The sequence below is a fragment of the Epinephelus fuscoguttatus genome, linkage group LG1, assembly GCF_011397635.1.
Source record: "Epinephelus fuscoguttatus linkage group LG1, E.fuscoguttatus.final_Chr_v1".
In the NCBI taxonomy this organism is placed as follows: domain Eukaryota; kingdom Metazoa; phylum Chordata; class Actinopteri; order Perciformes; family Serranidae; genus Epinephelus; species Epinephelus fuscoguttatus.
Window position 1 is genome coordinate 16,774,727 of NC_064752.1, and position 14,003 is coordinate 16,788,729.

The 14,003-nt window shown below is 40.8% G+C and overlaps 1 protein-coding gene across 2 annotated transcripts; it reads left to right on the forward strand.

Moving 5' to 3' along the window:
* Positions 1-2,942: 2,942 nt before the first annotated feature.
* Positions 2,943-10,399, forward strand: LOC125889526 (elastase-1-like). Of its 2 annotated transcripts, XM_049577607.1 has the most exons (8): positions 2,943-3,898; positions 3,997-4,100; positions 6,479-6,579; positions 6,783-6,908; positions 7,430-7,566; positions 7,708-7,850; positions 9,902-10,051; positions 10,308-10,399. In XM_049577607.1, the coding sequence occupies exons 1-8, from the start codon at positions 3,859-3,861 to the stop codon at positions 10,317-10,319; spliced, it is 813 nt and encodes a 270-aa protein (XP_049433564.1). In that variant the 5' UTR covers positions 2,943-3,858; the 3' UTR covers positions 10,320-10,399. The 2 variants fall into 2 exon arrangements, with proteins under 2 accessions (XP_049433564.1, XP_049433557.1); XM_049577600.1 differs by lacking the exon at positions 10,308-10,399 and having other exon boundaries at positions 9,902-10,069.
* Positions 10,400-14,003: the final 3,604 nt, after the last annotated feature.

Consider the following 14,003-nt stretch of genomic DNA (forward strand, 5'->3'; position numbering starts at 1 on the left):
CATGATCTGAATCCACACATGACATACTGCATGTGCTCCACAACCTCATATCCTCATATAACACCTCACACTTAACATTTTGGTAACCATAGCAGCACATAGCTGTTATTTGGGTATAAACCTAAATCTGGAGCATGGTTCTGTCCCTGCTGCTATTTACGTCAGACATTTAGAAAACTGAAGTCATACCCAAAAGCCATGTCAAGGTGGTCATTGAAGATGAAGAAATTGATAGTGCTTAGAGTATTACTGTCATACTCAAGTTTAAGTACTGTTTCCTAGAAGAAATCTTACTCAAGCAAAAGTAAGTTTACTTGAGTAAAATGTACTCAGAGAAAAGTAAAAAGCAGGTCAGTTTGAATGCTCTGAGTAAATGATGATGGTGATGATGATGATGTTAGGCCGGGGGTCAGCAACCTCTACTACCAGAGGAGCTATTTTTGGTCGAAAAAAATTATTAAATCAGTCTGAAGCTGCAAAATTTATTTGAGCCTTATAATAAAGTTAATGCAGTCTTATTAAGTCTAAATAAGCTTATCAACAGTACTAATAGGTCTAATCAAATATGTTTTCCCATTAGGTGGCTACTCTGCTGTAAGGAATTTAAGAATATTTCGGACCTTGCAGCGAAAGTAAACAAATCTGTCTATGCACTATTAAATTAAATGTTTTTCTCCAAGACTTTTCCTTTCTGGATTTGGAATCCACAGCTAGCTTCACTGAGGACACTCAAGGCAAGCCACCGCTCTGTATGTGGTCTGACATATTCAGGAAGATTTTAGGAATCTGTTGCATTTCTTAGCAAACCTAATATGGATTTTATTTTCTAATTTAGCATTTGTTAACGTCACAAAGCCAAAAAGATAAATTTAATATATGTGTAACAGAATGTCGTTTTTATTTACTACATGGGCCAACACAGAAGTTAGCATCGCACTGGCTCCCTCATCAAAAAGCCTATGGGATTTTTCCAGTGGATTTTAAATTTTTGCCAAAAATAAGGTCTGTGGCAAACAAACGTTTATGATACTCACACTTTCAATTCAGCAAGATAATCTTCACATATGAACACCAATTTCATGATTACTGAACCCTAAATGCAAAAAGCTAACATGAGGTTATGAACATGCCTTACATCATTACCATAACACGACTGTAAAGCCGTGTTCGGCGCGGTTTGGCGTGATGACGTCCTGTAGTCTCATTTAGCCACTTGTTAGCAACCGCCATTTTTAAGACACACAGAAGCTTCAAAGTTCACGAGTGGGGTATAGTGGGGTATTTACTGACGTAATTTATGTCGTAGAAGTCTCTCGGGCTTCAGATCTTATTTCAAACACCAAAAACTCATTAAAATAACACTGTCTTTAAACGATGGGGCAAGGAGAGCAAAAATGCTAACTCATTTCCGGGTTCAAGTACCGGTACCGTAACAGGTCGAATATTCGTGCAACAAAATTATAGCCTGCGGTGCGTGGAATAGGTGCTCTGCTCACTGTTTGACAGGTATTGTAGCTGCTTCTAGATTTGAGTGGCTGTTGGAAGTCATGGTAGAAAGCTTCCATGACTTTTGCCCTATGCTTTTGCCCTGTAGGCAGACATTGATGTTTGTTTTGTCAGCTTACAGTTAATGTTTGCTTTAACAGTTATTACGGCCCTCGCCATTATCTGTTAAGCGGTGCACCTGCGCGATGAAATGGAACGGACAATTAGTGGATGCAGCCCACAAACACACACATTATAAGAGAAGCATGTTTATCAACACTGTGTAGCACAAATCGCTACCTTTCTGGGCAGCATGTATTTGTTAAAATTGGCCTCATCTGTACAGTAAGTTTGTTTTTGTACTCACCTCAGTAGGGCAGCCTGTGAGCCTTATCCACCGCGAAGTGCTGCGCAATCTGCTCTAGGTGTGGTTAATATACTCTCAAAGCATATTATAAGTGGCCCAGGTAGTAAAAGTAATCACAGGAAGAGCCACCACGTTTAGCATGTTAGCTACACAAAGCATGTACCTGTTGTTTGGGTGTCTTCGGGTGTGTTTGATTTGAATCACTTATATGCCGGTGGGGTGGTGCTTAGTGATAAATTAGGGTAAACGCAACTTTTTTTAACCCATGCTTTAAAACCCACATTGACTTTTTTTGTTTTTGCATTAACTTACTTACACACTCATACTGTTGAATCTGTTACTAAAGTGGTTTATTTTTCTAACCACTCTATTTGAGAATGTGCATTCTACTTACACATGAATATATACACTCACCGGCCACTTTATTAGGTACACCTTGCTAGTACTGGGTTGGATCCCCCTTGCATTCAGAACTGCCTTAATTCTTCGTGGCATAGATTCAACAAGGTGCTGGAAACATTCCTCAGAGATTCTGGTCCATATTGACATGATAGCATCACACAGTTGCTGCAGATTTGTCACCTGCACATCCATGATATGAATCTCCCGTTCCACCACATCCCAAAGATGCTCTGTTGGACTGAGATCTGGTGACTGTGGAGGCCATTGGAGTACAGTGAACTCATTGTCATGTTCAAGAAACCAGTCTGACATGATTTGAGCTTTGTGACATGGTGCGTTATCCTGCTGGAAGTAGCCATCAGAGGATGGATACACTGTGGTCATAAAGGGATGGACACGGTCAGCAACAATACTCAGGTAGGCTGTGGTGTTTAAACCATGCTCAGTTGGTACTAAGGGGCCCAAAGTGTGCCAAGAAAATATCCCCCACACCATTACACCACCACCAGCAGCTTGAACTGTTGATACAAGGCAGGATGGATCCATGCTTTCATGTTGTTTACACCAAATTCTGACCCTACCATCTGAATGTGGCAGCAGAAATCCAGACTCATCAGACCAGGCAACATTTTTCCAATCTTCTATTGTCCAGTTTTGTTGAGCCTGTTTGAACTGTAGCCTCAGTTTCCTGTTGTTAGCTGACAGGAGTGGCACCTGGTGTGGTCTTCTGCTGCTGTAGCCCATCTGCTTCAAGGTTGGACATGTTGTTGGTTCAGAGATGGTCTTCTGCAGACTTTGGTTGTAACCAGTGGTCATTTGAGTTACTGTTGCCTTTCTATCATCTTGAACCAGGCTGGCCATTCTCCTCTGACCTCTGGCATCAACAAGGCATTTTCACCCAGAGAACTGCTGCTCACTGGATATTTTCTCTTTTAGGGACCATGCTCTGTGAACCCTAGAGATGGTTGTGCGTGAAATCCCAGTTGATCAGCAGTTTCTGAAATACTCAGACCAGCCCATCTGGCACCAACAACCATGCCACGTTCAAAGTCACTTCAATCACCTTTCTTCCCCGTTCTGATGCTCGGATTGAACTTCAGATCGTCTTGTCACATGGTCTTTGCAACTTAGATGCTGAATCACACTCAGAGACTGCAGGCTGATCTGTGTGGAGAATAAAAATGCATCTGAGGATCGTGTGTGCTGCGCCAAGCCCCTCTCTACCCTGGGCAAGAGTTAATTTATCTTTGAAGCTAGTAAATAAGGCTTGATGTGAGCAGATAATGAAATACACAGTCCACACAATATGTGCAGTCAGAAATAGCTTTCCTAGAACATAAAAGGTTCAGTAGTGGAAAACAGAAAAAACCTACAGAATATGGCAATCTTATACAAATAGAAAAAAATGGATGCAGCTGCTGAGTCAGCTACTCCACCCATGAATCCCCCGTCCCCACTGTGGTGATAACTGTGAGACAGACACAGGTGGACATGTGCTGGTATTGAACATACAAACAGGCACCATATCAGCAGAAGGGGCCTGAGGGTATAAAAGAGAAGTGGGCAGAAGACTCCAGTGCAGAAAGTTTCAGGAGACTGCAGACATGCTCAGGTTTCTTGTGTTTACCTCGCTCGCAGCCCTCGGTAAGAACCGCCTGATTCTTCTTCACCTTTGACATTCTGCACACACCTGAATACTTGATGTCTGACTGTTGGGCTCTCTGTGTCTCTGCTTTGCTCAGTGCTGGCTGAGCTGACGCCCGAGCCCAGATACCTGGAGGATGACAGTGTTGAGGAGAGAGTTGTGGGAGGCGAGGTGGCCAGACCAAACTCCTGGCCCTGGCAGGTACTGTATGCTGTGTTTGACTGTACAACAGTTGGGGGAGAAGTGCTGGGGTCCTGAATTGAAGGAAGCGGGGAGATTGGAGGCATTTGTAGAATCTCAGATGGCACCAATCAGAAATGAGACAGAATCATGAAATTTCACTATGCACATGGATTGTGATAATCCCTCTCTGCCTGTCAGTGGACACACTGATGACTCATACTTGTCAAAGTCTTTACTGTTGGAAGTTTATCGTTGTCCTTGGTATGTGAAGGTATTAAGTGTATTGATACAACTGCCCCACATGCTGTCACAGTCACCCCTGCTTGTGGGGGCAAATAAACCATTTAACTTCTAGTGCTTTAATCAATATTGTGACAGTAACACCACTTGTGAAAACAATTGATTACTGTTAAGAAGAAGAACAGAGACATAAGTTACCTATAAAATTGTATCCAAATAGCTCAAGAGGTTTTCAACTAGCACCAAAAAATGTAGCAGTTGCCCTCGGTTTCCCCTTAAGTCCTGCACTGAGTTCAAGTAACCATTACTATTACAAGTACTCATGCGCTGAATGTATTATCTTCTTTAAAAGAGAAAATAATCATTTTTCAGGACTTCAACAGTTATCCTGTTAGTTTTAGGAAAACTTTATCATTTGAATTAGCACATGCTGAGATCATGTAAATCTAAGCATAACTTTGCACAACTCATCAACATATAATTAGTCACACAGTTAAAATACCTGTGAAGGAATGCAAGGTCTTTAATCTATAATAATGCATCACATTTATTGAGTCGCCTTTATGTTTTGTCTGTAAAATAATAATAATAATAATGATAAAATTAATTTATATAGCACCTTTCATACAAGACATGCTTTACAATAAGGGCATTATTATTATAGTGAACATAAAACCGACAAGGCAATTTGATATAAAAGGACATTCAAAACTGTTTAAAACACAGATAAACCTCATGTAAAAAGTGGTGACGATTTGAGATCCTATTTATTGAAATCTCATATAGTATTTCTTCTTGTGTCACCTTTTAGGTCTTCAGATGTCATTAATAATCACAGCCTATAATTCCCAAAGAGCACAGACTCACCAACCAAAATATAAGCAACTTGTAGCTAGGGCTGTTCAATAAATGCACTAACAAAAACAAAACAAAACAAAAAAAAAACAAAAAAAAACAATATCTCCCAAGAAATGGCCAAGCAAGAAATTGTAGTGGAGTAAAACTTTAAAGGTCCTTTATTGTGAAAAGTCAGATTATCATGTCTTATTTTATTTTTTTTTATAACAAAGCAGGAATATGTGTCTGTATACATCTATAAATACTGTGAAATATTAAAAAAAACACTCAATCTATAGATAAATGCACATAGTCCATACTCAGAAATTATGCCTTTAAATGAGCCGTCAAGACTTCTGTGAAGTTGTGATGTCACAACTATACTGTATAAACGTAGACACTTCTGCTATAGTGTTGTTATATTAATTCCCGGAATGCAATGACGGTGTAGAGACACTGAGAGCACAGATGTGGAAGACCCAGAAAGACTGACCAATCAGAGCAGACTGGGCTTTTTCTGGAGGGGGGTCTTAAAGACACAGGTGCTAAACGGGAGTGTTTTAGACAGAGGGTGAGTTCAGGTACATTCAGGCAGACTGTATGATGAATGTAAGTGTTTTTTAGAACACTGAAGTAAATAATCATGTCCTAATAGATACTGGAAATCCAGTATGAACCTGAAAATGAAGATAATATGGGACCTTTTAAATTGAATAAATTGGAAATACTCAAATACAAGTGGTTCAAAATTGTACATAAGTACAGTACTCGAGCATTGGTAGAGCTGTGGCTCAGAGGTAGAGCGGGTCGTCCACTAATTGGATGATGAGCAGCTTGATCCCCGGCTCCTCCAGTCTGCACGTTGAAGTGTTCTTGAGCAAGATACTGAGCCCCAAATTGCTCCCAATGGCTGTTCCATCGGTGTGTGAGCGTGTTAAGAAAACTTGAGTATCAGGTGGCATCTTGTATGGCAGCCTCAGCCATCAGTGTATGAATGTGTGTGTGAATGGGTGAATGTGATTTGTAGTGTAAAAAGCACTTTGAGTGGAGAGGAGCTATACAAGTGCAGGACCATTTACCAAATGTATTTAGTTTGCTTCCACCACTGCTCTGTAGCCACCTTTAAGATGTAAATCAAGTCAGCACAGCATATGTCCTGAACACACACAGCCACAAAGATCATCAGGTGCATTTAAGTCTGTGGTTATGATGCCTTTAAGTGCCTTTCAGTGTCAGGAACACTGCCAAGAAGCATTTTGAATTAATGTGAATGGTTGAGTGTGTTGTAGTTGTAATGCTCTCTGTTGTCGTTTCCTCAGATCTCTCTTCAGTTCAAATCCGGCAGCAACTTCCACCACACCTGTGGAGGAACCCTGATCAGGAGAGGATGGGTCATGACCGCTGCTCACTGTGTGGACAGGTGGGAGTTTCATGCATCACAGGATAGCTGCTGAGCCTAAAACTAATGGAGATATGATGAAAATAGCAGGATATGTGTTCCAACAGAGCACAATATTCACATTAGGGCAGTTTAAGTGCATATTTAAGACATTTTAGTTTGACATTCAACAGGGAATCTTGCATGGTAGCCATGAAAATAAAAATGTTTTTTTAATTCTACAGGTCCAGGACTTGGCGTGTTGTTCTTGGAGATCACAACATCAACTCTCACGAGGGCAAAGAGCAGTACATGAGCGTGAGCCGCGTCTACATCCACCCCAGGTGGAACTCCAACAACGTTGCTGGAGGGTTAGTGGTTAATGCTCATGATTGACCCAGTTCTGCATACAAAAATAGCACATACTGATCTATTTACACATTACATATCAACATAAGGAAGAATATCGGATGTCGTTTTTTCCATGTAACGTCTGATATAACAGCTACAATATGTGGATTTTACTGTTTTTATAATGAATATTTCAAAAATTAAAAATGTTTGACTGACAAATTCTTGCTACTGTTATTGCATACAGTAATACAGTAAAAATAGCAAGAGCTGAAACAGAAACTTAAGAATACTCCACTTAATTTTTCACTTATTAAATCGACGAACATTATCTGCAGCCTTCCCAAATGTGAAAATTATTTTTTTCTTTGTTTTAAAACATTGTAAATCAAACATTTTGAAGATTTTGTCTGTTAGAGCTGAATAATATATATATATTTTTTCTGTCAGAAGGTCAGAAAAAGTAAGTGAATCAAAGACATTATCACAATTGATAGATCTGAGAAAATAACTGGCAGCTTTGCTTGGCTTTGACCCACAGGTGGGACATCGCCCTGCTGCGTCTGTCCACTGAAGCTTCTCTCAACAACAACGTCCAGCTCGGCGCCCTGCCTCCCTCTGGTCAGGTCCTGCCCCACAACAACCCATGCTACATCACTGGATGGGGTCGCACCCAGAGTGAGTCTCATATAATGATAAATGTACACCATAAAACCCACTGTTAGTTCAGTGTTTAACAAAGTAATCAGTAAATGACATCACATTTTAAAGAGGTAGCAGTGTATGTAGTCTTCATCACTGTTATGTGTTTCTCCTCAGCCGGAGGTCAGCTGTCTGCTCAGCTGAAGCAAGCCTACCTGCCTGTTGTCGACCACAGGACCTGCTCCAGCTACGGATGGTGGGGCAGCACCGTGAAGGACTCCATGGTCTGTGCTGGTGGTGGCAGGGACTCCGGTTGCCAGGTAAGCCTATGAAGTCTTCGATAGGATTGTATATGCCCTCATATTTGTTATTTCTTTTGTAAGTCTTGAAAGAATACTCCACTGCGATTTAGCATTTCACTCTTACAGTATGATATTGTCAAATTTATGGTGGACTGTTTTCTTACTTGTCAAAACCCAGTGCTGATATTACCCACACTACCTGATCGACTGGTGACAGGTCAGTTGCAGATTCAGGTGTCTTGAGCTAGGACTGGTCTCAAGTTGCTAGCCTCCTTTTTTTTGTCTTCCACTCCAACCAATGCTGACTCAAGTGACATCACTTGAAGCTATTTATTAGACTTCACACAGCTCCCTGTAAATACACAAAAGGCTTTTGAACAGCTTTTTTCATATATGCAGGAGTACTCCCCAGACTTACAACACATACTGTACAACCTGCTAAGATGCTGTAACCAACCCAGTCTTACTCCGAATTTGCCAAAATCTTGTGCTTGGACAGTGACATGGTCAGTGTTAGCTTCTGGTAAGATTGTAAAGCCAAACCCCGTTCTTATTTCCAGAACCCAACTATGTCCTTCTGTTGCCTAAACCTAACCACGTGTGTGTGTTGGCTAAACGTAAACATGTGCGTATATTGTTGAGGGGGGAAAAAAAGTCAATTTGCGATGTTGTACCGACATAGTGCGTTTATTTTGAAAGAGACTGTATGCAAACGGTACATTTACTGTGAAAATTGAAGTGTGTTTTGAAAACAGGTAGAACGTGACATGGCGCCCCAGATCATCAACAACCAACATAGCCAGGGTACCTTCCACTTTGTATCTCGATGTGGGAAGTCCACAACCAAACATTAATATGTGACGCATGGCTGAAACACATTAACACTAAGTTAATGCTGTGGAACGATCGCAGTTAGGTTTAGACTACAAAAATACTTGGTTTACCTCGGTTTAGACAAATATCATGTTTTGGGTTAAAATAAGTACCTTTGCTGTATAACATAACGTGATGTAAATACATCATGTCTGACATTTATGTGCGACGACCGTACGTAAATTCCATAACATTACATTTAAACATTGACATTTGGCTTTACATGGGACATAAACTGTGGTTTCCTGGGTGAAAGTCCACTTACTTTGACTCATCCACCTCCCCTACCTCCCACCCAATACAGACTTTTTCACTCTTTATACAACCCATCTGTATTGCTACAGATGGGTTTACATTGGGGTTACCTGGAGTGGATATCACAGATCGAGGGCCGTGACAAAGTGGCAGTATTTGACATCCTAAGAATGAGAACGGGCTAGTAACCAGACTTTGATGTGTTAAAGTGGTGGAGTTCCCATTCAATTGATCCCAGTTAGGCAGAACATGAGGACAGTGCCCCTGGAGCTTGACAACTGTTTCAGGATACCACTTTCTACTTCATAAAGGATAAAGCTGCAACTAATGGCTTTATTAATGGTTCATAAATGATTTATCAAAGCTTTATAAATCAGTTATTGATATTGAATACTTTGGGGTTGCCAAATTGATTGATTGTATGACCACTTGGATCTGTATCCAAGATCTAGATGAAGATAACTAACATTTTTACACTAACTGCATGCAACCCAGTGTCACCATGTTGTAAGGGACAGCAGGAAAGATGTTTAGTTATAAGCAGACTGGGGGTTAACACTGAAAAGAACTTGTCAGGATTCAGTCCCACTCCTCCATGACAAAGTGAAATTGAACCTCTCCCACTGAGCTGAGGTCTGACCCCTTCCTGTCAAGGAAGATATTTTGGAGGACACATGTGGGATTACTTGCTGCATCAGCAGGGGCATAAGTCAGTTACAATGATCCAGGCTTGTGCTTAAGCTGCACAAAGTGTCAAAGTCTTCCAAGTTCATGTTCGGCACAAACTTGCCGGAGTCTGTCGGAGATCAGGAGGGGATATGAGAAGCAAGAGGCAACGAGTTAAGTGCATTGGCAAATGGCGTGTTTGCTCCTGACTCTGGTAAAAGGTTATGAATTATTGGCTCTGAGGTTTGTCTGTTATGTGTTTTCTCTGAATCCAGGGTGACTCCGGCGGCCCCCTGAACTGCAGTGTCAACGGCAAATGGGTTGTCCACGGTGTGACCAGCTTTGTGTCTTCCTCCGGCTGCAACGCCAACAAGAAGCCCACCGTCTTCACCCGTGTCTCTGCCTACATCAGCTGGATGGACAGCGTCAGTACTAAACACTAACTCATATGACTCAAAGAGTGTAACATGCTTAGAAAACCATAAACAGTTCAGTGTAGGTTAGTCATGATTTCAGTTACAGCAGTGTATTTATAAATCCCACTCCATGCACTAACTGCAGGATATATTCATCTTTCTCTTACAGTCATTCATCCTCACAAAAACATGTCTATTTGTGCAGCATCTTGTTGGGATTATTGAAGATAATCACATAATGATTCATTTGTCCTTGCCTTGCCAGATCATGGGTTGAGAAGAGCGATCTCCATGGTGACGGGAGCACACTCTGGATTCATCTCAGGTTCTGCACAACTCCATCAGAATAAAATGTCCTGTAATGTGCATTTTACCCGCCTCATTTTTTCTGTGTTGTGTTTTGTGTGGGAGGCAACGGTGCAGTGGTCATCTTAAGACTTAGAAAAGTGTAAGTAATGGAGGTGAAGTGTAATTAGGTGCAAGAGTGCAGTAGATCTGTTCAGACAGCGTTGCTAATGAGCAGTTTTTCATATCAGGGAATGTGTGTGAGATGACCTTTGGATACTAAATTGATTTCTAAACTTAAACAATTACACTGTCACAAATTGGGATCTTTAAACGCTGCACAGTGAGGCTGTGGTCGTTCTATAAAACTGCTTTTTATAGCAAAAGGGTAAGTAAAAATATGTGACTAGACTTTGATAAATTCCCACTTTCAAAGGAGCTGGCGTTATGTGATGAAAAGAGGCTCTGAAACTGTTAAGAAAAACACATTACCCTGTCACTATTAAGTAAAATACAACATGGCAAAGGCTCAAAACAAATTATAACATTCAACATCAAAATACAAACAAATTAAAAGCCAAAATTTAACAGAGAAATATTAGACAGCAACCCGGCACTCTGTAATTTGCTTGTATCTGACACTCAAAGTCAGTGCATTTAAATAATTCATAATTGCTCCAATGTGTTTATCACCATAAGCTGAGCAATGAACAATAATGAATTAATAAGGTGTGTTTCACTATACCCAGGTGTTATGTAAATACAAACAATAATCAGGGTTAATTCAATTATATGAGTGTGAATGAAGTTCAATTCAATTATTGAAGATCAGACGCAGTGTGCACATCTGTAGGGGACATTAATATTTCAGATATGCTTACTGCATGCAAATATACAGACATAATTATTTCCTCAGAGGCTCATATAGATCGTTTCATTGCTCCTCTGTTGCTAGGGGCAACAGCTTTGGTCCCTGTTTACTTCCCGTCAGCTGCCGAGGAAATTATAAAAGTATAGTTTCCTTTTCAGTTACAAGGACGCATGTTAATAACAGGTGTAAACAGGCTCTTTGTATGTTTGTTAATGCAGTAGCTGATAAAGGAAAATATAAAAGAAATAAAGGTCAGTAGTGTCAGCTTTCGAGGAGCCAGATCCAGACTTCAGTTCTATAGGAGTCAATAGGGCAAATCATACTATAACCCATTATATCTTTGCTGTTTCACGTTTAATTAAAAAAATCCTCCCACCACATTAAAAAACACAGATTAAGTGATGTTGACTGACATTCTCAAGCCCCTTTTAGGTCCAAGATTGCTAACGCTACTTGCTGTTAGCAGGTACATCAATAACTAACCAAACTTTAAACTGTAGATATTTAATAATATAAAGATTAGATAATGTTCCCTATTATTGTCAGGAGGTGGCTCTACTTGCCAAATTATTATAAATGTGGACTTTTAGCATTTACTGGTACTTGTTACTCTGTCTATCAATGAACTAAGTTAGCATTTGCACTTTGTTTAGCTAACATTAGCCAGCAATATCTCTGTTGAGTCACCCTACGTTAATTTGGACCATTAATGTTAGAAAGCTATATTCTTCATTAAAGTGTGAAAGAAACAGAGCTGCGGTGTTGGTGAGTGACAGCAAATGTTACAGCCTCTCAAGTGTAATCACTGTCATGACTTATATGTGTGTTCGCTAATGCTAAATGACTAGCATTAGCAGGAATGCAAATCATTGAGGCATTGTAACATACTGTCAAGTCCTAGTTTGGCGTATATTTACCAAGCTGAAAGGCCGAATCATTAAGTCCAGAGAGAATAACTGACAGCCATTAAGAACTGATCTGGTCATAAATGCAGTCTGGTCAGTGGTCATAGGTCAGACCTGCTTCGTTTGTTCATGTATCATGATGTAACGTTAGCTATCTTGGACCTAAAATGGTCTTGAGATGGGGAACTGCCCATTGGTTCGACAGCCCATTGGTTCGACATCCCATTGTTCCGACCATATTAAACCCATTGTTCTGAAGTCCGTTCCGAAATCATCATGATGCCCTGTGGTTAAGGTCTGGTTAGGTTTAGGCACAAAAACCACTTGGTTAGGGTCAGGAAAAGATCATGGTGTGGGTTAAAATGAAAAAGAAAGTGACAAACACATAAGCCGTGAGCCTGCTCTGCCTCAAGCCGGTCGCGGCGCACCATACGCCCGCCGTGAGCCGTTCAGCACCGCGGACAGTCGGACTAATGGGATGTCGAACCAATGGGCTGTCGAACCAATGACATGGACCCTTGAGATGCAGCTGATGGACAGTCAGTGACATGATCTGTTTGGAGAACAACAACAAGGAAAACAAACGCACACATTGGGATAGAAAAGTCAGTTAATATCACGGAATGTGTTTTAATTCGGTGCAAGGATTTTTCAGTTAAAGGTTAAACAACAAAGATATGAAATAGTGTGATTTGCCGTGCCTGCCCCATTGACAATAAATCTGACACCAAAGTGTTACACCTGTGTCTATTGTGCATCTTCAGCTGACCACTTGATTTTGGATTCCATTGCTGCCTACATTACTTACACTAGAAGGTCAAATGGGCCTGCGCATGGTTTTTACATCAACACTCTTGCTCGCATGCTCGCTAGTTACATACATTAGTGACTGTTGGTGCAGCTGGAGATATCACTAGCCATGTTTCCATCAGCCTGTTTAGATGCGCATCTAGAAGTATCGCATCGGAAAATTATGACGGAAACGCCAAAATTTGAATTAAAATCCCCTGATTCGCACAAACTAAAATACACTCGCTTTAGCCGGGTTTTGGTTGATTCGAAAAAATGTTGATTCACAAAACGGGGGCTGGAAACAGCATGTTCGAATTAAGTCTGACGTAGCGCACCTCTCTCCATGGTGATATCCACACTCCGGGTCGGGAAGGTGGTAATGCATTTACAAGCTGGTTGCCAACCGCCAGAAAACGTAGAAGAAGAAGAATGCGAGACTTGTTTTGTTTCCGGTTCTGCGGAAAACTCGCACGAGTTTGTAGTTTTCACCAAAGTCCGTACATTTAATGGAAACACACAGGATTCGTATTTCTTTTAATGCGCATCTCCCAATGATTCGAATCACTTTTGGATGGAAACATAGCTACTGTCAGTAGAATCCAACATGTCTCCTTCCATAGGGCAAAACAATTGATGTCCAACTTATTGTAAAATGGCAAGCTGTATGGCATTAGTGCATGTCACCAAAACCACTACCACATCCTGCATTAATAACAAAGGCCCTGTTTATACCTGGTATTAATATGTGTTTTAGGTGATCCGATCACAAGCGGACAGCACTAAATACAATTGTAAACAACCATCATGACAACTTGTCATCTGATCACTCAACCCACTTGCTGAGGTGGTCTGGGACGCATTTAACCACATATCTTTTGTGATGAAAATGCTAATGTGTCGTACTCGACAGGAACTGCCCATTGGTCCGACATCCCATTGTTCCGACCATATTAAACCCATTGTTCCAAAGTCCCATTGTTCCGAAATCATCATGATTCTCTGTGGTTAAGGTCTGGTTAGGTTTAGGCACAAAAACCACTTGGTTAGGGTCAGGAAAAGATCATGGTGTGGGTTAAAATGAAAAAGAAAGTGACAAACACATAAGCCG